Source organism: Suricata suricatta, chromosome 6, assembly GCF_006229205.1.
Source record: "Suricata suricatta isolate VVHF042 chromosome 6, meerkat_22Aug2017_6uvM2_HiC, whole genome shotgun sequence".
In the NCBI taxonomy this organism is placed as follows: Eukaryota; Metazoa; Chordata; class Mammalia; order Carnivora; family Herpestidae; genus Suricata; species Suricata suricatta.
This window is the reverse complement of record NC_043705.1, coordinates 88,475,296-88,501,983: the sequence shown is the minus strand read 5'-3', so window position 1 is coordinate 88,501,983 and position 26,688 is coordinate 88,475,296. Positions and strand designations below refer to the sequence as shown.

The 26,688-nt window shown below is 50.3% G+C and overlaps 1 protein-coding gene across 2 annotated transcripts in view; it reads right to left on the bottom strand.

Annotated features, from left to right (window-relative positions):
* STK10 (serine/threonine kinase 10) overlaps window positions 1-26,688 on the bottom strand; it is a 119,005-nt gene that overhangs the window by 53,346 nt on the left and 38,971 nt on the right. For both annotated transcript variants that reach the window (XM_029942859.1, XM_029942860.1), the window contains exons 3-4: window positions 11,035-11,083; window positions 5,580-5,729 (exon numbers count right to left, since the gene is read on the bottom strand). In XM_029942859.1, the coding sequence (XP_029798719.1) occupies window positions 5,580-5,729; window positions 11,035-11,083 (199 nt within the window). The remainder of the gene's footprint in view (window positions 1-5,579; window positions 5,730-11,034; window positions 11,084-26,688) is intronic.

The window sequence follows — 26,688 nt, the reverse complement described above, 5'->3', positions numbered from 1 at the left end:
TCTAATTTCTGTATTAGTCTAATTACATGAAACAGAAGTTGGTGTTTTGATTTTTTACTGTGTTTTGATGCTTTTCTGTTTGGAGTGTCATTGTAACTACTGTATTGTAAATGATGGAAAATAATTGCATATGTTAAAAAATAAAAAAATAAATAAATAATTAAAAAATTAAAAAAATAAAAAATGTTTGCTTATTTTTGAGAGCAAGACAGAGAGAGGAGGGAGAGGGACAGAGAGAGATGGAAAGAGAGAACCCCAAGCAGGCTCCACACTGTCAGCAAAGAGCCCGATGTGGGGTTCGAACCCACGAACCCATTAGATCATGACCTGAGCTGAAATCAAGTGTCGAACACTCAACCCAGCCACCCAGGTGCCTCCCCATAGATCTGCGCTTTGCATACACGCTCTCACGACACTGTCCTACGAATTCTATGAGACAGAAACTATTCCCACACTCTGAGTTTGAGAAACTGAAGCCCCAGAGGGTGTGGTGACTTGCCCAAGGTCATCCAATGTGAAGTTCTTCAGACCTCAATGTCCACACCCCGCTGAATATCCCAACAGTCTCTGGGCAGCAGACACACTCCCTCCCTCTCTGCACCTATGGGTTCCCACCCGTCATCGGGGATTGCTCCCCCCACACACACAGAGTGGGTGCTCGTGCCTTACTTGGCAATGACCAAGCAAATCTCAGGGAAGTCTGATATCCTTGACAGAATCCATACTGAACAAGGAAGAAGGCAAAATGTCTAGCAGCAGAGAAGGACGTACCCCTGAGCCTCCCTGTGACAGTACTTTGCGTACTTCACCCTCCTGGTCACAATTAACCCTGAGAGGTGATCTACTATCACACCCACTGCACGACCAAAGACTGAGGTTTGGATGGTTCCGTATGCTTCTCCAGCTCGAGGAGGCAGAGCCAGGACTTGAACCTGGCTTGTCTAGAGCCCACGCTTTGCTCAGCTCATCCTGCTGCCTTCTCACTGTTTCCACTCCACTGAGAAGCAGAGACATGGTCTCCAACAAGGTGTCGCCCTTGCTTGGGAGAGATCTGCTAAGCAATTCTCTTATGCGTCCCTGAGTTATATAAGGACATTGTCGGGGGTGGGGGGGCCCTCAGGGGCCAGAGGCGGTCTCAAGAAGCCAGGAGGAGGCAGACGAACTGCTACCGGTCTCCCGGGGGTCTCCCGGGCCTCCTCCGCTGCTCCGCCAGGCTGAGAATTCCAGGCTCAATGGGGAAGGAGGCTTTTCCAAAACAGAACAGGCCCCAGCAGGCATGCACACCATGATTCCCAGGACTCAATGACATCGTGTAAATACTCACACTCCTCTCTCCCTGGATGTTTTTTCCTTTTTAATTGGCTTCCTGGTGTTCTTAAGTGCAAGCGCCAAGTCATTTGGGGCCCTGATGCACCCATCTGCTTCCATCGCACCCTCTGCTAGGCTCTGAGTGAGATTCCGGAGTCTGCCAGTGTGGCAGCACCTTCCAGCTTTAGGGGGTGTGCAGGGGGAGGTGGCAACGGGAAACGAGAACCCCACGGGGACATCTCCGTGCTGGGCTGCTGGGCCCTCCCCCCATCCTTGTCCCCACCAGGCCTTCTCTGCTCTGACTAGCTGGTCCTGACCCAGCTTTGCTGTGTTCTGCCTCCTCCAAGTGAGAAGTTCTTGAAGGATGGAGCTGAAGGTTCCCTGGAATCCCTGGAGCACAAGAGACTCTCTTCCGCACCCCTCCTCGCACATACTCCCTGACACTCCCCAACCTGGCCTCGCCCTGACCACCCGCACTCCACCCTTGAGTGAGTCCAACCACCCGCAGCCCTGACGTCAGAAAGACTGAGTCCCAACCCTGCTACTTCTCCCTCACAGTCTGAACTCAGTGTCCTCACAAATGTTGGGTATAGTCCCTACCCTCCCCACACTCCTGCCCAGTAGCCCCCAGAGTGCAGATTAAACATCTAGAAAGTGCTTCCTCAAAGGGCTGGCATCTGGTGGGGGCTTCATAAACCCAGTAAGTGTGCATTTTTCTTAATGTTAATTTTTTATTTTTGAGAGCGTGGGGAGAGGGGCAGAGAGATGGGGGGGGCGGGGACAGAGGATCTGAAGTGGGCTCTGTGCTGACACCAGAGAACCTGACATGGGCCTCGAACTCACGAACCATGAGATCGTGACCTGAGCTGAAGTCTGACGCTTACTTAACTGACTGAGCCAACCAGGTGCTCCGATGTGCATTTTTATTATCAGTCTTCCCTAAAATACCCTGCTGCTCTTCACCTCCATGCCCCTGCCCGCTAGGCTCCCTCTTCCTGGCTTGCCCTGCCCACCCTGGGTCAGCTGGCAAATACCTATCCACCTTTCACAACTCAGCTCAAACCATCCTTCCTACCAAAGCCACACCTCCAGGCCCAGGTAGAAGAGAAGCCCCCTCCCCACAGACCCCACCCCAACCCCAGCCCTGATGCTCTCAGTGTCTCCACTGCCCGGGAAGACCAGAGTCTCACTCCCTTCCCCAGAGCCCAGCACAGGGTCTGGCACACAGCTGACACTTGAGGAAGCCTGGCACTTGATGGCAGCCAGCCTCTACAGAGAGCCTGCCACACATACACCTGCTCAGAACTGGCATCACCACCTTCTGACAGCTGTCTTACTGTCGTTCCCATTTTATAGATGAGGAAATGGAAAAGCAGCAAGGTTAAGTGGCTTTGCCAAGGTCACAGACCCAGAGGCAGCCCCGGGATCCGAACTGAGGACTCTCTGACTAGAGTGCATGCTCTTAACCATTCCGGGTAAAAGGAGGAACAAGGAGGAAGAAGAGCCACAGGGATGTGACCTGAGCCCCAGACGGAAGTGCCCCTCCCTGCTCATGCCTTCCTACTGCTGGTTTCGAGACCCAGCCAACCCTCCCCTTGGACAACAGAGCATTTTCTCACAGGCTCCCAGGGAAGGCTGATGCTGCCGCCGACTGCACTTTGGATAGTGAGGGTCCAAAGTAGTGGTTATCAAAGTGGTCCCAGCAGCGCTGCTGCAAGTGGGAGCTTGTTAGAAATGCACGTTCTGGGGCGCCTGGGTGGCTCCGTCAGTTAGGCGTCCAGCTCTGGCTCAGGTCATGATCTCATGGTTTGTGGGTTCGAGCCCCACATTAGGCTCTGTGCTCACAGTGTGGAGCCTGCTTGGGATTCTCTCTCCTCTCTCTGTTCCTCCCCAATTTGTGCTTTCTCTCTCTCTCTCAACATAAATAAATAAACTTTAAAAAGGAAAAAAAAAGAAAAGCTCTTGGGCTCCACCAGAGACAGAAACCCTGGGGTAACACCCAGCAATCTAAGTGCCAGGAGCTTTCCAGGAGAACTAAAATGCACTAAATCTGAGAAGCCACTAGAACTGCATCCATTCTGTAAAGCCCAGGCCCACCCTAAGGCTCTAAGCCCTCATGGAGAGTGCCGTGATGTCAGCGAGCCATGGGAAGCAAGCCAGAAGGCCCTGGGGTCAGCCCTGGCTCTGTCCTTGCTAGCTCTGTGACCCAGGGCAGGTCCCCACCCTCTCTGAGCTTCCGGGCCCTGCAAGCAAAATGCTGGGAGCTACTCTCCTGCGGCAGAAGATGTACGAGATGATTGTGCTGCACCATTTCTGCTCCCACCTTCTTGATGGTCCCTGCATCAGCCTCCATCACAGGGACTCAACATTGGCGCACTTCCTTGTGGCCATAATTCAAATGTCCCTTACAGCTATGAAGTTACCACTACCGAAAGTACAATAGTCACATTCCTACGCTAGAAGAAGGGAGGGGGAGGGGTACGGATGAATGGATAATTTAGCCACCAGGAAGAAGTTACTAGAAAACAGAGTGGAATGCAGTCAAACTGGTAAACAGGAGAGTCCCATGTCTCTGTCCTAACACTATCCCCAGCACCTCTCGCTCTGTACCTCCTTCTACCGGCAGAGACGCGTGCACACGTGATCTGGGAGGACAGCCAGCACCCCAACTGGACAATGAGACTGGAGGGACTTCCGGGACCGCCCCTCCAAACACTCCTGCACTGTATAAATTTTGTATAATAACCATGTATTATTTTCCAACAAACAATAAAAGCCACTAGCGAAGCAGCAGCATTATAGGGGCGCCTGGGTGGCTCAGTCGGCTGAGTGCATCCAACTGGATTTTAGCCCGGGTGGTGATCCCACGGCTGAGAGATGGGGCCCCGCGTCAGGCCCTGTGCTGACAGCACGGAGCCCGCCTGGGATCCTCTCTCTCTGTCCTCCTCTGCCCCTTCCCTCTCGTGTTCACACATTCTCTCTCAAAATCAATAAACATTTTTTTATAAAAGGAAATAGCATTATAAGCATTTATCAATGCAGGAGTAAATAAGAGAAGAGTTAAGTGTCATTACTGGAAACAAACAGGGAAAGAAGGTGTGGTCGCAGAGGTGTGCACTTATTATTTTGGTTAAAATAAATAAATAAATATATATATATACATATTACAAACACAAAGAGGGGCTCCTGGGTGGCTCAGTCGGTTAAGCGTCCGGCTTTGGCTCAGGTCATGATCTAACGGTTCGTGGGTTCGAGCATCACGTTGGGCTCTGTGCTGACAGCTCAGAGCCTGGAACCTACTTCAGATATGTTATCTCCCTCTCTTTCTGACCCTCCCCTGCTCACACTGTCTCTGTCTCTCAAAAATAAAAAAATTAAAATAAAAAAATTAAAAAACAAAGAAACTTCTTGACATCGGCTACAACACGAATGGACCTTGAGGACACTATGCTAAATGAAATAAGCCAGACACGGAAGCACAAATGACTGCATTTACAGGAGGTCCCCAGAGCAGTCAAAACCAGACAAGACGCAGAATGCAGGTTACCAGGGGCCAGAGGGGCAGGTAGTGTTTACTGGGGAACTGGGGACTGTGTTTAGTCTGGGATGACAGAAAGTTTCTGGAGACGGACAGTCATGATGGCTGTACAACAACGTGAATGTGCTTCATGCCACTGACCTGGATGCTTAAAAATTGCACGCTTCGGAGTTCAGATGATCATTTTATGTTACTTGCACTGTACCACAATTTGGAAGAGAAAAAAAACCCAAGGAAAGAAAAGACAAAAGAAAAAGGTTTGTTTCAACACATACGCCTAATGTACTATCTTCTATCTGTGAATGGAGGCGGACTCGTCCCTCTGTCTGTCACTCTTAAACAAATTCTCTTGATTAGAAGCAGAAGCAAAACAGTCAGACCAGCGCCTCCCACAGCACACCGCCAGCCTCGTGGGCACATCACTGGCAAGGGGCTGTCCTGAGCATTGGAGGATGGTGAGCACCAGATGCCAGGGGTCTCCCTAGCCCCTACTTGTGACAACCCAATGTCCCAGGGGGACAAAATCATCCTCAGTTGAGAACCAATCGGTCAGACGGAGCCAGTGGGAACTATCCTGTGGCCCAGGGCAGGTGGGGGAAGACCATATCCGGGGCCGCCATGGGAGTGAGGATCCCACACACACTGCCCCCTGCCCACGACGGCCAGGCGCACAGCACCCAGGCGGGCACCACGGGGCTCTGCCTTCCTGTCCTCACCCACAGATGCCCCTTACCCAGCCTGATGTCTCCCTCGAGAGTCATCAGCACGTTGCCAGCTTTCAGGTCCCGGTGGATGATCCTCTTGCTGTGTAGAAAGTTGAGGGCTTCCAGCATCTGGCGGCAAACCACCTGAATCTGGGGCTCGGTGAGGCCTCTGTCCAGCTCTGGAAACAGACGGGAGAACCACAGTCAGTGCAGCCCATGCTCACTACCAGCAGCTGAATGTCAAGTTCATGCCAGGTATGGGATATACAAAAGCCCCCTACGTGACTGAGCACTTAACCACCTACCAAGCTCATCTCTAAGCACTCTGCATGTTACCTGTTTTGTTCTCATAGGAACACTGTGGAGCAGGCACAATTGTTACTTCATTTTACACATGAGGAAGCCAAGGCTCAGAAAGGTCAACATGCTTGCTCCAGGCCCCACAGGTAGAAATTCGCCAGTCTGGGTTCAGAACTCAGGTTCATATCAAGAGGGTAACAGCCATTCTGCAAGCAGGCAGTGACACAGACACCACGTCAGCCTCCAGGCCTGGCACAAGGACACGGAGAGGCGCATGGAAACGGCGAGCGATGCTTGGAACAGAGTAGGATTTGGAAGAGGCAGCAGCCCCTTCTGCCTGGGAATGAGGAGGCTCCCCGGGAGAAAGGGCATTCAAGCTGTGTCTTATAGGAAGAACAGGTGTTCGAGAGGCGAAAAGGTGAGGCCAGGGCACTCCAGGTCAAGGAAGCAGAAGCAGAGGCCCAGAGGCTGACATGAGCTGGCGTTGAAGAGTATCTGTTGGCTGGCGGTAGTGCTAGAGAAGAGAAAGTGCTGGAAGGTAAAGGGCTGGTGGGAAGGCCGTCATCAAGAGCCTCTTGTGTGCTGGTCAGGGAGACACACATGCACTACGTACAACCCCATGTCTGCTTATTAGAGATGGCGAGCACGTCTCTGAGCAGGTGCACAAAGAAGGGTATTCCAGGCGGGGGCGGGGAGTCACAGCAGGTGCAAAGGACCCTTGTTGACTAAAGGGGAAGGAGGAGGGGAAAGTGAATCAAGGTCAGAGGTCGGAGAGGCCTGATCTTGCAGGACCTTGTAGGCCATCTATGAAGGTTGCATTTTATTTGAAAGGCAGTCCAGGAGAGGCTCTAAGCAAGGCAGAGACCATCTGATGTTTGCATTTAAAAAGTTCTCTCTCCGGGGCGCCTGGGTGGCTCAGTCGGTTAAGCATCTGACTTCGGCTCAGGTCATGATCTCATGGTTTGTGGGTTCGTGGGTTTGAGCCCCGCGTCGGGCTCTGTGCTGACAGCCTAGAGCCTGGAGCCTGCTTCAGATTCTGTGCCTCCCTCTCTCTCTGCCCCCCGCCCCCGCTCTTAGTCTCAAAATAAAATAATAAAGACATAAGAAAAAATTCTCCCTAATGGGGTGAGTGAAGAGGGTGCAGGGGGCTCGGCGGCGGGCCGACATGGCGGCGCAGAGGACAAGAAGGCAGCCAAGGCTTTGAAAAGGAAGCATTCTTGACTCAGTGGGTTAGGGAGGTGGGAATGACAGGGAGTGGGACTGAGAGGGGGTAGGGGGGAAGGGCATGAGACAGTTCAAGGTCAACGTCCTGTGCTCACTGCCCCACTGGTCATTGTGATTCTTTAGTTCTTGTTGCCACTCAGCCACCTGTGCTGAAGTGAGCCCCCACTGCCCTGCCTGCTGGGTCCTCTGGCTGCAGGTTCCAGGGCTGGCAGCCAGGGCGCTGCTCCCAGGTCTCCCTCCCCTCAGGGCATCACTTCCCATCTGTCTCCCCTAGCCATGCCTGGCCAGATCCTCAAGGACATATCCCGCAGGCTTGGTTTTAAATTAAAAAAAAAAACACCCACGCCAGAGCCAGCTGCACTGCCCTGGGAAGCCTGGCCCCAGATCACAGGTCCTCTGGGATTCACAACTGCTATCCCTCCTTGTGGCCTCATCCTTAACTCCCATGTCTCACCAACCACGGACAGGCTCAGAGCCGGGGGGAACATCCGCAGACGGAGCCTGAACCGAGGCGCTGCCCCTCACTAGCTACGTGGTTTCTCAAAGGCGCTCCCTCTGTCTGTGCCTTCATCTCCTAATCTGTAAAATGGGATGATGAGAATCGACGTAGGCAGGGCTCCAGCGATAAAGTGCATTCACTTCTCAGCACGAAGGACAGTTGAGAAAAGGTGATCACTGTTAGGCTGGGCCTGAGATGATGCTGGATTATCTGTAGCAATTTTTTTAAACTGACTTCTTGTGCCTGATTTGTTTACATAAATCAAATCAGAATGAGCAAAACTGATGATGAGGATGGAGATCTCAGTCATCATTTTCTGAGCTTTTACCAACATATGGGGCCTGGAGTGAGGGACTTGGATGCATGCTTTCAGTTAATCTTCACAATGACCCAACCAGATAGATTTATGCCTTATTTAAATATAATTTATCAACAGTAAAATTCATTTTTATTTAGGCGTACAATTCTATGAGTTTTGGCAAACGTATACAGTCACATGACCACCACCACGAATCAGACGCAGAACGTGTCCATGGCTCCCCCTAACCCGTGTGTGATCAACATTTCAGCCCCATCTCCAGCCCTGAGCTATCATTACTTTGATTTCTGTCCCCACAGTCGTGCCTTTTTCAGAATGTCGTATAATTGGAATCATACAGTATGATAAATTCTTCAGATTAATTTTTGATTACACAGCAACACATGAATATTTTCTTCATATGAAACAAATCTGCAACACGGCAGATGAGTCCTTCGTCTGTTTGAAACCACAGCCAGCCCCACCCCACCCCCTCTCCCCCGCAGGAGGGCTCAGAGCCAAGCGTTTAGGAGCAGGCAAGGCAAAGCCAACCGGATCAGAGCAAACACTGGGTGTGAAGTAACTAGCCTGGCCGTTCGGTGACATGCCCTGCATATCCCTCCATCTCGCAAAGGGGCCAGCCCAGCGCCCCACGGCTACCCCACAGGGGAACTTGGACACGGTCGTCAGGTGTCCTGGACCCCAAGCCCAGGCTCGTCACTCTACACAACTCTGCAGGGCGATGGGGAGACGCCGAGGACAGAAAGTCCCTCTAAGCAGGGCCAGAGTGTGCAGGACAGTCCACCCCTCGTCACACAGCTGCAACCAGGGCCCAGCTCCCACCGTGTCAGCTCTCCCCACCTTGTCTTCTCTTCTCTCACCTTAACTTCTAGAATGCTGATGGCGGGAAGCCCGGGTGACTCAGGTAGTTAAGTGTCCGACTTTGGCTTAGGTCACAATCTCACTGTTGGTGGGTTGAGCCCCACACTAGGTTTTCTGCTATTAATGCAGAGCCTGTTTGGGATTCTCTCTCGCCCTCTCTCTCTGCCCCTCCCACACACATGCTCTCTCTAATTCTCTCTCAAAAATAAACAAACATTAGGGGCACCTGGGTGGCTTCATCATTGAGCATCCAACTTCGACCTAGGTCATGATCTCACAGTTCATGAGTTTGAGCCCCACGTTGGGCTCGTGCTGACAGCTCAGAGCCTGGAGCCTGTTCAGAGTCAGTGTCTCCCTCTCTCTCTGCCCTTCACCCATTTAAAAAAAAAAAAGGATTCTCTCTTTCCCTCTCCTTCTGCCCCTCCCCACTCACATTCCCTCTCTCTCCAACAACAACCAAAAAAAAAAAATACACTTAGAATGCTGATGGCAATAGCAAAGTCCCTTTAACTGCTGCCACCAACAGGGAGAAAACCACCAGGGACTGGAGCAGGAGAACCAGACAGCAGCCGGAGAGTGAGTCGCCAGCAGGCTAAGCCATCGCCTGGGGTCCTGCCCAGCTACGAATGAGGTCAAGGACCTGGTATGTGTAAATGCCTCTCCATCTCTGACATCCTCGCCCACGCCTCAGTGAGCTGAGCTGCATACCTAGAAGGGCAGAAGCGGGAAGGTGGCTCCCATCCTCCCCTTCTCTCTTATGATCTGAACACATGGCCACCCACTGAGACCGCACTTCCCAGTCTCCTTTCTAGCTGTGCGCTCCTACGTTCTGGCCAATGAGCTGCAAACAGAAGGGTCATGTGGGGCTTCTGTAACGCCTCCTTAAAAAAGTAGGAAGTGTGTTTGTGGGGTTGTCCTACCCTCCCTTCTTCCATCTTGCTGTTTGGAATACAGATATGATTGCTGGAGCTCCTCCAGCCACCTTATCACCATGAACAGAAAGCCAGGATGAGAATGGAACCAACACAGAATAAATTGGGGCCAAGAGTTGGAGTAGGAAACCATGTTCTTATGAGAACTTGAAAAACAAAACAAACGAAACTCCTAGATCAAACTGTGCCTGAAGCTAGAACCCTTGAACTTTTTAGTTACTTGCGTAAATAAATTCCCCCTCCCACATTTCCCACTTTTTCTTCCCCTAAACCAAGTTAAAGAGTATTTGATACCGTTATAACTTAGAGAGTCTCAACTCATACAAGACCACCATTTTTATTTTGTTTAAATTCTACTCAGAACGATGCAAATCTTCAAAGGCAGTATCTGCCATGAGAAGGAATACCCAAAGGCTGGATCATACATACTCCCATCCATCATTTACCCATCTGAGAACTCTGGGAGAGTTAAGGGGCTCTGTAAGGAAGGCCAGCATTTCTGTATTTCTGGAATGGGCCGCCACAAATTCAACATTCCTGAGATAAACTCAGGGGGAAAATACCTTCCACACGGTAAGAGAGTGGCCGAATAATGCTACGTTATACTGAAAACCTCCGCTCTCCTGAGCTCTGGGGCCCCAGACCCTCAGCCTCTCCTCACTCACTGCCCACCAGGCCAGCAAGACCCAGGCTCCTGTCTCAGCACTGCTGTGAGACTCTGAACCCCTCCAAGTGTCAAGCTGGTCAGGAAGTTCGGTGTGCAACCAACTGAGCCACCCAGGTGCCCCTTTTTAAAAAATTCTTTTATGTATATTTATCCTCAAGAGATAGAAACAGAGCACAAGCAGGGGAGAGGCAGAGAGAGAGGGAGACACAGAATTTGAAGCAGGTTCCAGGCTCTGAGCTGTCAGCACAGAGTCCGATCCCAGATTCAGACCCACAAATCACGAGATCATGACCTGAGCAGAGGCCTGATGCTTAGCGGACTGAGCCACCCAGGTGCCCAGGAAATCCCCAACTCTTTAAAGAACCTCCCTTAGGTGTTTTATTTTCTCCTCGTAAGGGTGCTGTGAGGTGAGGCATCACACCCATTTTCTGGCCAACAAGGCTTGAGGGAGTGAGTGACCAGCTCAAGGACACATGGCTTTTTGAAAAGGACGTGTTGATTTTCCAATGAGTGCCCTGCACTCCCTACAAGAACCCAACCCCATCCCCAAAAAGGGACATAGCCTAAAGGTACTCAAACAGGCCGTGTGAACTGCTGGGGCAGGGGCGTGAAGGACACCAGCCCTGGACTAGCGCCCTCAAGCTCATGCCAGCTCCACTGCGCTGGGTCAAGGAACACTCACCCAGCATGATGGCATCCACAGCTCCCCCAGGACAGAACTCGATCATGATCTGCAGAAAACATAAGACAAAGTAACAGTGAGCAGGGGCTGCGGCCCACAGGACAGGGAGAACCCCAGGACCCGGCCCCAGCAGGATCTGCCGGCACCCAATGCCCTTGCTCGCTGGCCTCTCTCCATCCTGCCCTGGGGCCTGGCCCGTCTGCACCACTGCCTTTAATGGGACCCCACAGGAGGCTCTAAAACCCATGGGGGTAACTGGCCAATTCACTTTTCAGAGGGAAAAAAGTTACTATGGAAACCCACAGCGGTAGCAAACAGCCCTTTGGGCCCCGCCGGCCCCCTCCCTTCTCCTCCTCCTCCCCACCTGTCAGCTGCCCCACTTCCCGGGCTCCGCAGGCCTGGAACCTCAGAGGACACCTCCCGCCCACATACAAGCCAGCCAAGCCCTCACGGGACCCTGGCACGGATCTCACGCCTCTTCCATCTCTCAGAGGCCAGGGCCCTTGCTGGCTCAGAACGTCAGCACCACAGGGCCTTGAAGAGCAGCCCAGGCATAGAACCCCAGGCCCAGAGAGGGGATGGGACTGACCAAGGCCACAGATTCTTAAGTGGCAGGCCCAGCACCAGAAAGCTTTTCTAGCTCCTCAGGTCACTGATGCACACATTTGTGCACGCATTTACCACATGCCCAGGAGGGACAAGGCCCAGGAAAACAAGCATCCCAGAACCTAAGAGGCTCCCTGCTCAGCTCAGGCGCTGGTGGACACCGAACGTGCAAAGCGCCACAGGGACCGACCCAGGCCCTCCCTCTCTGGCTCTCTCCCATCTTGTTCTTTCTCACCTGCACGGGGCTCCTATCACGTGTGCAAAGACGCTGCTGATCTCTGAAATGACGGATATTACATGTAGGTGGGGGAGGGGGAAAGCATCACGAACTTGAGCGGCCATTCCCCGAATCTCCTCACCGTTTCCAGCTCCCGGCCCGGCCTGTGGTAAAGTCCCCCAGCCTAGCTGGGCAGATGTAGGCACTGAGCCGGGGGCCAAGGGGTGGGGATCATCCTCTCAAGGGGAAAGAAAACCTCAGCCGTAAGCCTCTGGGCCACAGCACTCTGGGAGGAGTGGCCTCAGGGTTTCCATGAGTCCCCAGCTTGTGGCAGTCCTTCCAGAGGCTTCCCCACCATGTAAATACAAGGGTGCAGAGATCCATGGCTGGGCCCGCCGTGCAGGAGCTGCACCCTTGGGCAGGTCACTTCAACTGAGTGCACTTTCTCAGCTAAAGATGGGGAGGCTGAGGCCACTGCACTTAACTGGGCCCTACCAGTGGGCTGTATCTGCGGGGGACAAGCCACACTGGGGTGCAAGAAACTGGAGCAGGCAGAGCACCAAAGGTACTAGATGCTGGGGGTAGCGAGACAGTGCGGGCCATCCCAGCTCGGCCCTGAGCAGCAGACAGGCTCCGTGCTGGGGGGAGACAAGGAGAGCCGTGGAAGGGGACACCTCCAGCTTGCACACCACCTCCCGCCAGGGAAGGACACGGCCTGAGGCTCCCAGGCTCTCTCCAATGGTGCTTGGCCCGCACTGCCCCAGGACTTCGAACAGTGACCGCCACCAGAGACGAATTACTGGCTTGCAACCCAGAGCAGGAAGACATACTTCTTTCTTCCACTCATTCATTCACTCGCTGCTCCAATCGCCCACCTGCCAACCAACCAGACCTGTTCCCAGGAGTCAAGGCACAGGCACCGACCTCTTGCACAACAGCAGATCCTTCTGTCTTTTAATAATTCTCAGCTCCATAGGACAGACAGACAATGCTACTAATTGCTAGGAAAAGCCCAGCTACCAGAGGCAAAACTTGTCATTATGCAAAACCAATTAGTAGCCGAGTGGCCCGGAAGATGGGGGCATACACACCCAAATGCCACAAGAATGACAGGGCACCCAGGCCTTGCCAGGTGGCAGGTACCCCCAGCTGGGGCTTAGTCAGGATGAACTGTTACTATGACTCTGTCCTTGAGCTCAAAGGTCCGGGATTTTTTTTCCTTTTTTTTTTTTTGTTGTTTTTTGACACTCCGTGAAAGGCATCCTCTCTCCTCTCATTCCAAAGAATGCCAATAGGAACAAGTGTTTGCATGCAACTCTAGTGAATTTTTGCACCTCCTGAGGCTCCCTCCACAAACCCAGGTCAGGAGCCCCTGCTCCGCCCCTGCGCCCCTGACTGCCCGCGTGGCTTGGGCCAGAGTTACTCTAAGGACTGGAGGAGGCGGTGTTTACAGATCAGCAGGCCAGCCTCTCCTCCTTGGGTGTAGCCGAAAGGTGGACTTGAGTTCAAGTCTTGATGGTGCAACTGGCTATGTAACCTTGAGTAAATCACTTCATCTCCCCTCCCTCCCCCCCAACCTTAACGTCATCTGTAAAATGGCACTCATCACCTCCACCTCCAAAGTCAAAGCAGTCACATGAGATTCGCAGCATGAAAGCACAGTAGCGAAGCCACACCAATCAATACGCTCTTGTTGAATCTCTAGCAAACGAAACCACCAGCCTCACACTTACATCACCTTATTCAGGCTTCCTACAGATCCACACCTTCCTCGAACTACAGTGTATCAGCACACCCTCTCTTATTATCAAGAGTCAGTACGAGAAGTGGCCAAACCCAGACAGTTCCTGCCTCTGTTGGTGAACTTGTACCTTACGCCATCCCCTTGCACAAGGTCCCCATGACCATCGTCTCCAGAGTTCAGCCCTAGGAAAGCTCGACCATTCCGCTGATCTGGTCAGCTTCCTCTTCTGCAGTTCAAGAGCTCCATGACCCCGTGCACTTCCCTTTTGTAATTTTTTTTTAATTTACTGATTGATTGAGTGATTGATTGCTTTGGCTGCTAGAAAGCTCTGAGCTGAGCTTTGATTTTATTCCCGGGGAAGAAATGCACCAACTTTTTTGGTTCTATGTCAAGATTAAACCCACAGTATTTCACAATTTGTCTGTGGACCCCCATGACGTGTTTTTAACAGATAACCATCCTGCAAAAGTCTAAAGAAACAACACTCCTTGCTATTAATCATGCATACATTAGAGTGATGTTCCATTAACGTTGGTGTAAATACTGCTCGACTAAACCAACAGGGTTTGGTTCTTCTTCCTTTTTATTTATTTATTTATTTTTGAAAGCGTTTTCCCCTCTCATCCTCTGGTTTTAAAATTTTCACATCTTTAGGAGCCTGGGTGGCTCAGTCAGTTAAGCGTCTGACTTTGGCTCAGGTCATGATCTCGTAGTTCATGGGTTTGAGCCCCACATCGGGGTCTGTGCTGACAGCTCAGAGCCTGAAGCCTGCTTCAGATTCTGTCTCCCTCTCTCTCCACCCCTCCCCAGCTCACGTTCTGTCTCTCTCTCAAAAATAAACATTAAAAAGATTTTTTGATAAATAAAAAAATAAAAATTTCACATCTCAGTGCCTTGCTGTGGTGGGAAAAAAAATTAAGTCCCTTTCATGCCATAGTGACATAGTTCTTACTAGGTTCCATTACATGGGTCTTAATGTTCTACCTTTCAGCTTGTCACTGGCAGGGCTGTAGGGGACTTCTACAGAAATGGGTGGCATTCAGTTAGCACAATAAGCTCAGTTAAGAAAAAGAACAAAACATAAAAAAATAATCATCTTAATACCTTAGTAAGTTACTAAATATGCATGCTTAGAAAACAGAATAAAGCACATACATCAATACTCAGGGAAGAACTACAGGTGGTCCGTAGATTATTTTCCATATCTTCATCAACAAATACAAACTATAAAATATTAGAAATGCTTTGTTTTTAAAAGGGAAGAGCAGGCATCCAAAAGCCCCGGGCTGTAGAGGCATCTATTCATCAAAAGTTGGGGTATCTGTGTCCACAACTAAAGCTCCGGCAGGCCTGTGTCCACAGTGCCCTGGAGTGAAAGGGGGCCCCTCACAATCAAGGATTCCGGGAAACTGAAGTCCTCTAAGCCCTCACCAAGCCCCAAATCCAGCTCTAAGTACCAGGGACCAACAACCCGAACCCATCAGAGGTTGGCTCCCTGGAGAGCAGCAAGCCACTGGTGGCTCAGGGTTTTCTCAGGCCCTGGAGGAGTGAGGCTGGGGATCAGTTTAATCCATTGACAAGTCTACCAGGGGCTCCACAGCGCTCAGCACAGCATGACCACAAATGTCGTATGTAATCCACAGACACTATCTGAGTTCCTAGTCTATGACAAGCCTGGGGCCCAGGGACCCAGGAGGAACCAGACACGTCCCCGCCCCAGGACCACAGGCAGAGGCCAGTGCAGGCACGTGGTGACCAGGTTACTGAAAAGCCTGTAACTATGGAGGGCTTCCCAGAGAAGAGCTGGGTTTTCAAGGGCAATTTTGCCAAAGGAAGGACAAGGACATTCCAGGTAAAATACAGCAACTGCAGAGGCACAACAGTCAAGGAAGAGGAGGAAGCAGGGAAGGGGGGGAATGCTCCCAGGGGTTCAAAAGGGTGGGAAGAGAGAGCGCCACAAAGGCCACCTGGAACTAGAATTCGAACATCTCCAAGTATGAGCTTTAGCCTGAGAGCTGTCTGTATGTCTAGAGAAAGGCACCAGAGGGCTTTAGTAAGAGCTGTTACAGTTTCTGCTTTAGAGGATCCCCTTTGGATATGGTATCTCTAGTGGGAAAGCAGAGAAACAGTGGATTTGGCAAAATAGTAAAAAGGCCATTTTATGGGTCCCAGTGCCCAGGGCATCATGGATGTCTTCTCCCTCCCCGCAGGGCATGCTTTCCTTGTGAAACAGCCATGAAAACTGGGTGAGACTCATCTAATCCCCAGTGGGGACAGGGAGGCCTAAGCCCATCAGGGGAATGCTCTGCCTCTTGCCCTGAGGGCTGACTCAGTGGGTCTTATCACAGCCCTGCCCTGGGCTCTGCTTGATGGTGTGGGATGCCATGATATCTCCTCAGGAGCCATTCGGAAGCACAAAGCCCTGGGTTGCAGGCAGCCATCTTGTAACCATGAGGGAAGCCAACGTGAAGACAAAGCTCATGCAAAGAGGAGGATAAAGGGGCACCTGGGAGGCTCAGTCGGTGAAGCTTCCAACTTCAGCTGAGGTCGTATCTCACGGTTTGTGGGTTGGAGCCCCACGTTGGGCTCTGTGCTGACAGCTCAGAGCCTGGAGCCTGCTTCCGATTCTGTGTCTCCTCTCTCTGCACCTCCCCCACTCATGCTCTGTTTCTCTCTGTCTCAATAATAAACAAAACAAAACAAAGAGGAAAACAAAGAGAATCTAAGCCCTGCTCAACAGCCCCCTCAAACCTGACCTTTCTCTGGACTTTTCAAATAAAATATGCAGGACAATTAATTTCTTTTGTTGTTTAGGCTAGTTTGAGATTCTCTGTTACTTGTTACCAAAAGCACCTGATGTCACATTTGGCAAGAGGTGGTGAGGATGAATTAGAACAATGAGAGAGGAGGACGAGGATGCCATCTCATGGGGCAAATAAGACTTCCCTAGTCATGTCTAGGTGGTACGAGCTAAGAACACGACGCGGCAGTCTCCAAGCCTTGGCATGCATCACAATCACCTGGAAAAGTTGTTAAAACAGGGTCCCTGGGCCCTAATGCGGAGTTCCTGATTCAGCAGGCCTGGGGTAGGGCCCAAGAATCTGCATTTCCAACAAATGCCCACGGGCTGCTGCTCATGCCCGGAGCAGACTTTGAGGACAACTGCTCTACAGGAATTTGCAGAAGAGCAAGACACCTGACTTCGGGGCCACACCTCTCCTCCCTCTAGCAAAAAGAGTGCAAGAGGGTAGTAAGAGAAATCTTAGGGGCAAACTGGCAGAATTACCATCTCTTTTATCCTCCTTACAATGATAAGCTTTGAGGACCTCTGAGCGTGTGTCAAGGAGGTAGGGATTAGTAAAGCTCCGGTGGGTAGCAATGACACTAAAACCACAAGAAACAAAATACAATGGACTTCATCAACAATAAAAGCTTTTGCACATCAAAGGACATGATCAGGTAAGTGAAAAGACAACCCACAGAATGGGGAAAATACCTGAAAACCATATATTCTGATAAAAGACCAGTATTCAGACTATATTAAAAAACTCTCACAACTCAACAATAAAAGGACAGATACAGCGCGCCTGGGTGGCTCTGTCGGGCAAGCGTCCAATTTCGGCTCGGGTCATGATCTCACAGTTTGGGGTTCGAACACCACATGGGGCTCTGCTCTGGCAGTGCAGAGCCTGCTTGGGATTCTCTCTCTTTCCGCCCCTCTCCCCAGCAAAAAATAAATAAACTTAAAAAAAATTTAAAAGACAGATAACCCAATTTAAATATGGTTTACAAAGGGGGCGCTTGGATGGCTCAGTGGGGTGAGTGTCAGACTCCTTGATTTTGGCTCAGGTCATGATCCCAGGGATCGTGGGATCCAGCCTCCTGTCTGGCTCTGGACTGATGGGTGTGGAGCCTGCTTGGTGGGATTCTCTCTCTCTCTGCCCCTCCCCACCACTCGCACATGCACACTCACAATCTCTCTCTCTCTCTCTCTCTCAAAATAAATAAACTTGAAAGTATGCACAAAGGATCTGAATCAAACAAACAGGCATATGAAAAGGTGCTCACCATCACTGGTCTTTAGGGTAATATCAGTCAAAACTACAATGAAATACCACTTCACAGCTGCTAGGATGCCTAGAATCAAAAAGACGCACAGTAAGAAGTGTTGGCAAGGACACAGACAAAGGAGACCCTGGTGCAGTGATGGAGGGAGTGTAAAATGCTGCAGGCACTTCAGAAAACAGTCGAACAATTCCTCAAAATGTAAACATAGCATTGCCATATGATCCAGCAATTCTACCCCTAGGTACATAAACACATACACCTTATATATGTCCATATGTCCATTGATTAAAAATGTATGTCCGTTAGCCAGATTGACCAAGAAAAAAAAGAGGACTCAAATTATGAGAAAATCAGAGTGGGGACACCGTTACTGATTTTTCAGAAATAAAAATGATTAAACAATCTTGACAATAAGCTATAAAAGAAAAAAATTAAAATTAGATTGGTAAAAAAATAAAAAATAAAAATGTATACTAAATTAAAGAAAAAGAAAGAAAAACAATTATAAGAGAATATCATGAATAAGAATACACAAACAGGTGCCTGGATGACTCAGTCGGTTAAGCCTCCGACTTCAGCTCAGGTCAGATCCCACGTTCGTGGGTTCAAGCCCCACGTCGGGTTCTGTGCTGACCGCTAGCTCAGAGCCTGGAGCCTGCTTCCGGTTCTGTGTCTCCTTCTCTCTCTGCCCCTCCCCTTCTCATGCTCTGTCTCTCTCTGTATCAAAAATAAATAAAACATTGAAAAAAAAAAGAATACACCAACAAATTGCAAAACCTGACAAATGCCTAGAAACAGACAACCCTACATGACTGAATCATGAAAACATTGAAAATCTTAATGGACACTACCTAACTCATCCCATGAGGTCAGCATGGCCCTAATATCAAAGCCAGACAAAGACACTGCAAGAAAATAAAACTATGTAGATCAATATCCCTGATAAATATGGATACAAAAACCCTCAGCAAAATACTAGCAAATCAAATTCAGCAGCATGTTAAAAGGATTATACACCATGCCAGGTGGGATTTAAACCATCCTGGAAATATGGGTGGCTTCCCATACAGAGATCCAGGTGACACACCACATTAATGGAATGAAGGAGGAAAAAAACACAACTACTTCAAGAGATGAAGAAAAAAACACTTGACAAAATCCCACACTCTTTCATGGAGAAACCACCAACAAAGTAGGACTAGAATACAACCCCCTCAACATATCAAAGGCCATATATGAAAACCCAGACTGAACTTCATACTCAGATGGTGAAAGACTGAAGCTGTTCGTCTAGGATGACGACCAAGACAAGGATGCCCACTTCCTTCACTTCTGCTCAGCACAGGGCTGCGAGTCCTAGCCAGCTTACGTAAGTAAGAAAGAGAAATCAAAGGCAAGCAAATTGCAAAGGAGGGGTAAAATGATCTCTGCAGATGACATGACCTGATATGCAGAAAACTCTAAAGATTATAAACACCCAGAAAACTGTTACAACTGATAAACAATTTCAGCAAAGTTGCAGGTTATAAAACAACACACAAACATCAGCTGACATTCTATACACTGCCAATACTCCCAAAGGGAAATTAAGGAAACAGTTCCATCTGCAATAGCCTCAAAAAGAGGAAAATAACTCAGGAATACCTAGGAAGAAACAAAACAAGAACAAAAACAAAACAAAAAACCCTTAACCAAGAAGGCAAAATAACTGTACAATGAAAACTATAAAACACTGATGAAGTTAAAGAAGGCACAAGGAAATAGACATCCCATGTTCGTGGAGTGAGAGACTCAATATTGTTAAAATGTCAGTATTACCCCATCTACAGATTCCCTATCAAATCTTGCTGGGAACTTTTACGAAAATTGAAAAATCCATCCTAAAATTCATATGGAGTATCAAGGGACCTCAAATAGCCAAGACAATTGTTCTTAAAAAAGACAGTTAGAAATCTCACACTTCCTGATTTCAAGACTTACTTCAATGCGAGAGTAATCAAACACTTGGGTACTGAAGAGAGGCTGACATATACATCAATGGAAAGGCAGCCCAGGAATAAACTCCTACGTATATGGTATGTAAAACTCACTGTTTGTGAATTCAAGCTGACAGCACAGAGCCTGCCTGGGATTCTCTCCCTCAACCCCTCCCTTGCCTGTGGCCTCTCTGTCAGCCTCTCTCAAAACAAATAAATAAACTTTAAAATTCACTCAGGGCACCTGGGTGACTCAGTCGGTTAAGCATCCAACTTCGGCTCAGGTCATCGTCTGAGTTCACAAGTTCAAGCCCCGCATCAGACTCTCCGGCCGTGCGCACAGAGCACACTTAAGATCCTCTGTCTCCCCCTCTCCCTGCCCCTCCCTGCTCATGCGATCTCTCTCAAAAATAAACGTTAAAAATAAGATTGAAAACTAAAAAAGAGGAATTCTAACACAACTTACAGCATGGGGGAACCTCAAAGACAATATGCTAAGTGAAATAAGCCAGCCACAGCAGCACAAGGAGGAGGCACCTCTAGTCACATTCATAGAAACAGAAAGGAGAAAGAATTGCCAGCAGAGGGTGGGAAGAGGAGAACGGGAAGTTAGTGTTTAATGGGACAGTTTCAGTTCAGAAGATGAAAACTTTCTGGACACGATGGTGATGGTTGCACAACACTGAGAATGTACTTGATGCCAATGACCTGTGCACTTGGACATGATTAAAATGCTGATGTTGTATTATGTGTCATTTTGCCACAGTTAAAACACACACACACACACACACACACACACACCAAAGCTCATATACGAATGTAATGTTCATAGCAGCATGATTCACAATAGCCAAAGAGTGGAAACAACTCAAATGACTATCGAGTAATGAATGCAGAAACAGAATGGGGCTTTACCTTTATACAGTGAAATATTACTTGGTCGTTAAAAAGGAATGAAGCCCTGATACATCCTGCAGTATGGATGAACCTTGAAAATTTTATACCAAATGAAAGAAGTTGGATTGCAAAAGGCCACATATATGATTCCATTTACGCGACACATCCCAAACAGGCAAATCCATAGAAACAGAGATTAGTGGTGACAAGGACTCGGGGGAAGGAGTACTGGTGGGGACGAAGAGGGGAGGGCGGGCTCTTGAAATGTGACCCAGGGGCTCTTCAGATCAGAAAGCTAGGGACACCATGTACCAAGTCCTGTTCCAGGCCCGGCCCTCTCCGGCCCTTTGTTCGGAGTCTCTCATTTTATCCTTGCACGGTTCTGTAGGGTAAATACTGTTTTTATTCCCATTCTATACATCATGGGTTACCAAACTTTTTCTGGAAAGGGCTAGATGGTAAATGCTGTCGGGTCTGCAGCCCTGTGGGGTCTGATGCATGCAAACTGCTTCCGTAGCCAGAAAGCAGCCAGAGTCGGTACCCGAACAAACGGGCACAGCTGTGTGCCCACAGACTGTCGTCTACAAACACGAGACACAGGCCAGGTTTGGTGCTCGGCGGCAGCTCATCATCCCCTATTCCAGATGAGAGAACTGAAGCACGGTCAGATTCAATAACTTGTCGCGGTCCCCGACTAATAAGAGGTGCAGCCAGGACATGAACCAGGGGCCTTGACTACAGAGCTCATACTCCATTCCCTGGGTTTAACTCCTTCCCCAACCAGTGGGGACCGCTTATAATACATCAGAGAGCTTCCCTACTGAACCCTGAATATCTTTATTTTATTTTACATTTATTTTTGAGTGACAGAGTGAGACTGAGCGAGAGGAGGAGGGGCAGAGTAAGAAGACACAGAATCTGAAACAGGCTCCAGAGCCTGATGTGGGGCTTGAACCCACAACAGTGAGATCATGACCTGAGCCAAAGTTGGACACTCAACCAACTGAGCCACCCAGGCACCCCTAAATGTTTATTTTTGAGAAAGAGTGCGAAAACAGGGGAGGGGCAGGTGGGGAGACAGAGGATCCGAAGCAGGCTCTGCACAGACAGCAGCGAGCCCGACATGGGGCTCAAACTCACACACCACGAGATCATGATGACCTGAGCCGAAGTCGGACGCTCAACCAACTGAACTACCCAGGCAGTTCCCTGGTACCTGAGTATCTTTACTGTAAGGTTTCAAGTCAACCTGTGGGAGCCGGGCTCCTCACAACAGTGGCCCTGCATTAAGGCGGGGCTGCCTGAGCTTGGACACAGGTCGCACATTCTGCTAAGGGAGACGCTTGCCTTTTCTGGGCCGTCAGAGGAGCGCCCTCACCACGTCTGGTGTCTCTCCTCAGCACTCTCGAGCTTTGTTTCCCTGGAGACGCCAGCCCATACACACAGCTCGGGGGGCCTGATGGGGGACAGCCCCTGGCTGCCGGCTTCTTCTCTGGCTGGAGGCCATAGGAAACTGGACACCTGTGTTTACCTCCCCACGAGTTTAGATTCAGCAGCTGTCACAGCACTGCGGACACGGCCTGTGTTACACAGTCTTAGTAGGCCAGGTCACCTCTCCAGTCGCTCATTCATTCACTGATTCATTCATTCATGGATTTCTCAGGCACCTACTCTGGACCTATACTATTTTAGCCACTGGAATTACAGCCGTGAAGAACAGTCCCTGTGCATCTGGAGTTTCATTCAGAAAACAAATCTATGAGTCTGGGTGATGAGCCCCACCGGCAGTTGTGCACCCCGCACCACACCTGCGTAGCTCAATTAAAGAAGAAACATCTTCGGGCACCTGGGTGGCTCAGTCAGTTCAGCGTCTGACTTCAGCTCAGGTCATGATCTCACAGTTCATGGGTTTGAGCCTCGCGTCAGGGTATGTGCTGACCACTAGCTCAGAGCCTGGGGCCTGTCTTCAGATTCTGTATCTCCTTCTCTCTCTGACCCACCCCTGCTCATACTGTAACTCTCTCTCTCAAAAATAAGTAAAACATTAAAAAATTTTTAAAAAGAGAGAGAGAAGTAACGTTTCCCTTTTCTGGTCCAGGAATCATTACTGGATAAACTTCCCTAGAGAAGTGCAAGGGATCGACTCAATACTGCATAAGACTGATAGGGCCAGAATTCAAAATCTTTCCTCTTGGGACACCTGGGTGGCTCAGTCGGTTAAGCATACGACTTCAGCTCAGGTCATGAGCTCACAGTTCGTGGGTTCGAACCCCGCATTGGGCTCCATACTGATAGCTCAGAGCCTGGAGCCTGCTTCAGATTCTGTGTCTCCCTCTCTCTCTGACCCTCCCCTGCTCATGCTCTCTCTCTCTCTCTCTCTAAAAAATAAATAAACATTAAAAAAAATTTTTTTTAATCTCTCCTCTCTATCCGATCCACCTTTTAGGACTAAACATAATACCAAGGTGATTTCCACCCTTCTACGTAACACACACAGAGAAAACCCCAGGTATGCATCTGTGTTACCTGTATGTCTCACTCTGTGCTCTTGACTCCTTAAGAGGTTAGTGGCTGCCAGGTCTGTAACCTGGGGTCAGCCTCAGTTTCCCCATCCATGACATTTAATTGGAATCAAAAGCTTAATCTGTGCCAGGCTCTAGGCCGAGCGCTTTGCACAGATTCCCTTCCACTCATTCATTAATCAAGGTAGGCATCCTAAAAATGCCTATTCCTCATGGGGCTTATTGTGAGGAGTAAATAGGATAATGTATGCAGGGCACTTACGACATTACCTAGCACATAGTAATTAAATGCTCAGTAAATGTTACCAATTGTTACTAGCATTTAGTGATATTTTATTCCCATTTTACATGAGAAAACTGAGGCTCAGAAAGATTAAAGTCTGATTAAGGGTTTTTTTTCTGTTATTGTTTTTTGAATTTTTTAAATGCTAGTTTATTTTTGAGAGAGAGAGAAAGAGAGACAGAGAGAGAAGAGAATGAGAGAGAAAGCACGAGCGATGGAGGGGCAGAGAGCGAAAGGGAGACACAGAATCCAAAGCGGGTTCCAAGTTCTGAGCTGTCAGCAAAGAGCCCGACACAAGGCTTGAACTCATGAACCTGAGCTGAAGTCGGAAGCTTAACTGACTGAGCCACCCAGGTGCCCCTTTTTCCTTTTCTTTTTTGATAAAAGCAAACAAACAAAAACCAAAATAAGAAAAAACTCATTAAGAGGTTTTTGATTGGGTTGAATTCCATTCAAAGAGAAAGAGAGAGAGAGGCTGGAAGAGGCTGTGACAATCCGTGCAGTAAAGGGGCTGTTGCATCCGCAGAGCCATCTGTGCACAGGTCCCTCCCCAGCCAAGGAGGACACACAGCCCGCCTGGCACGACCGTGAACGTATGAAGGACCTGAACCAGGACCCATCTGGGTGATAATCAGCTCTGTTCATTTCCCCGGTGGGAGAGATCTGGTCACCCCACCCCCCACCCCTCTACACGCCTCAAGCAGGAAGCAGCGGAAAGCATGAGTCACAGCCCTGGGGTGGGGAGGATAAAGGGCCCCTCTCTCTCCTTGCTCCAGCTCTCCCTGTGCCCCGATGGTCAGCTCGCACATACCAGTGAGCTTGTTCACCCGGAGCTGAGGGAGCTAGGATGTCCCGCACCGATAAGAGCACGTGTGGACCACACACACTTTAGGGTTTAGAAATTAATGTTGATGGCCCGCGGGCAGCAGGGCCGAGCAGCAGGATCTGGCCAGCCCTGCCCCAGCCTGGCAGTCCCAGAGAGACGACTGAGGCACACTCAAGCCCGAGAGGTAGTCTCTGCTCAGGGCCAGGGTCCCCTCAGCTCTCTGGCCTCCCCTGAAGCCACCAGGAGCCCTGAGTACACAAAAGGCACTCAATAAATAAACATTGGCCACCTTCCTGGGACTAAAATTAAAGAAGCCATGGCCGGGAGGTGCGGGCAGAGTCCCCACTCTGCCAGTGTCCTCCTGGGCAGCTCTCCTACCACCTTTCCGGCTCTGAACGTCAGCTTCCACACCTGGAAAATGAACCTTTTAACAGCTCTACGGTTATTGGCCACACTGACATTTTAGAGTCCAAGGTGAGTGACTAAAGTCACTTTGCCATTAAATAAATAGCAGTTGATACTGATAAACGCCCATTCGTATCACCCATTAGCACATGATCAGTGAACGGATCACATGTCAACAGGTCCATGAATGAATGAATGAACGAGCATCAGTGAAACATTTCACTGTCCTTATGAGGCCCAAAGATCAAGGCAGAACAGCCAAAGGGCGACCAACACTGCTGACAGCCAGACTCTGCAAAGAAAGCCAGACAGAAGCCAGTCCCTACCTCTTCTGCCACCCAAAAGAGCAGAGATGACGGCTGCCATTAGTGAGCACCGAATGCATCCAGGCACTGTGCTAAGCATTCCTCTACCGGGAGCAGTAATACTTATCCCTATTACACAGACGGGGAAACTGAGGCTTGGTGGGAAAAGGGCTTCCCCAAAGCCACTCAGCTCATAAGGGGCAGAACTAGGACACAAACCCAGTCTGTCTGACTCCCACGGCGAGGCCTGTAGCCTTGAGCAAGCCCTTGCCCCTCTGGGCTTGTTTCTTCCCAGGAAGTAGAGAGGGGCGCTACAATCATCCCAGCCTGGGCAGGGGGACCCGCCATCCGCACAGATAGTCACTCCACAGATGCCTGTGGAGAGGGGTCCACGGGGCAGCCCCTGGGAAACCAAACAGTCAACACACAAGACAGTCAACACAAAAACATCTCCAGCTTCTCAGCAGCCTGCCCCTGTAGGTGGAGTCCCAGAACCTCAGCACCTCTGAGCTCCGGGCCAAACAATGTGGCCATTGATGGGGCAGTCCACACCCACATGGCCTCCCGGGAACGCGGCCACCTTCTTCCACCCCCAGCACCACCCGCCACATTCACAGAAAGCCTGGGGAAGGCATTCGGGCTCCCCTTGTGCCCATGTGAACTGGAGCACGGAGGATGACCTTGGGTTTCTGGAGGTGGAGGCGCAATTCTGCCAAGGTGAAGGGGAGGAGTGACGACGGGCGAGCTTCCAAGCCTGTCTAGCACATTCTATGGCCCCTCTGCCACACTCCCTAGGGTGGGATCACCAGATGAGGAGACGGAGGTGGGCCAGGTCCAAGTTCCGGCAGCTATGGGGCACTGCTGAGGGGATTCGAATCCGAGAATTCCTAACTCCTTCTGGCACTGTGTAGCCTGGAGGTCAGGAGCACTGGCTCCAGGATCAGAGGCCCCTGAGCCTGAGTCCTAAGGCTGCTACTGGATGACTACAGGCCTTCATTCTCAAAGCCTCCATTTCCTCATCCGTAAAATGGCGCAACACATTCCTACCCTGAAGCAGACTTGGGAGGTTAAATGTGAACACAACAGAGCCTGGCCGGAACGTGACAGAGTCACTGTCATCATTCTGATGGCTGTCAACATCACCATATCCCCATCCCACCACCACTCAGGAAAGGCGAAGTTCAGGGGTGGAACCAGACTCTGGAGCAGGCGCAAACTGAACTTCCAGCCACTGGGAGAGACACAGGCAGTGGTGTGTCTCTGGAAAGACATTTTTGGTCCCTCTGACCATCTGTCGGCCCAGCCACCATTCCCTAAAGCCAGCTGCTCGGGGCTCCTCCAGAGAGGAATGAGCCAGGGCCATAGCCCCGCCCTGGGGGAAGGAACTAGAAGGGAGGGGTGAGGAGTTGGCCTCCCACAGCCAAGAGACAGGGAGTGAGGAGGGTCAGAGGAAATGCCTGCCTGGTAGGAGTCCCCATTCTCAGCTAAATGTGTCACACACTGTGGCATCTGAGCCGGTCCTTAAGGGACAAGCAGCATTGGAAACAAAGGGGCAGGGGTGGCAATGAGGCACAGCAGGCAGAGCCTGGAGAGCGGTGTGGGGTGGGCATTCGGGTCTTACGACCTAAGACAACCCCTGGCCTCCCCTGACGCAGTGCCCGAGGGACGCCACCCTCCGAGGAACGATACTCCAAGTAAGCGAAGGTGAAGCCGGGCTCCAGCCCCAGAGCCACACTCAGCGGGCTCTAGTTCAGGCTCTCACACTGACGGAACAACTCTGGGGCGGGGGTTCCTGAGCGGCGCCT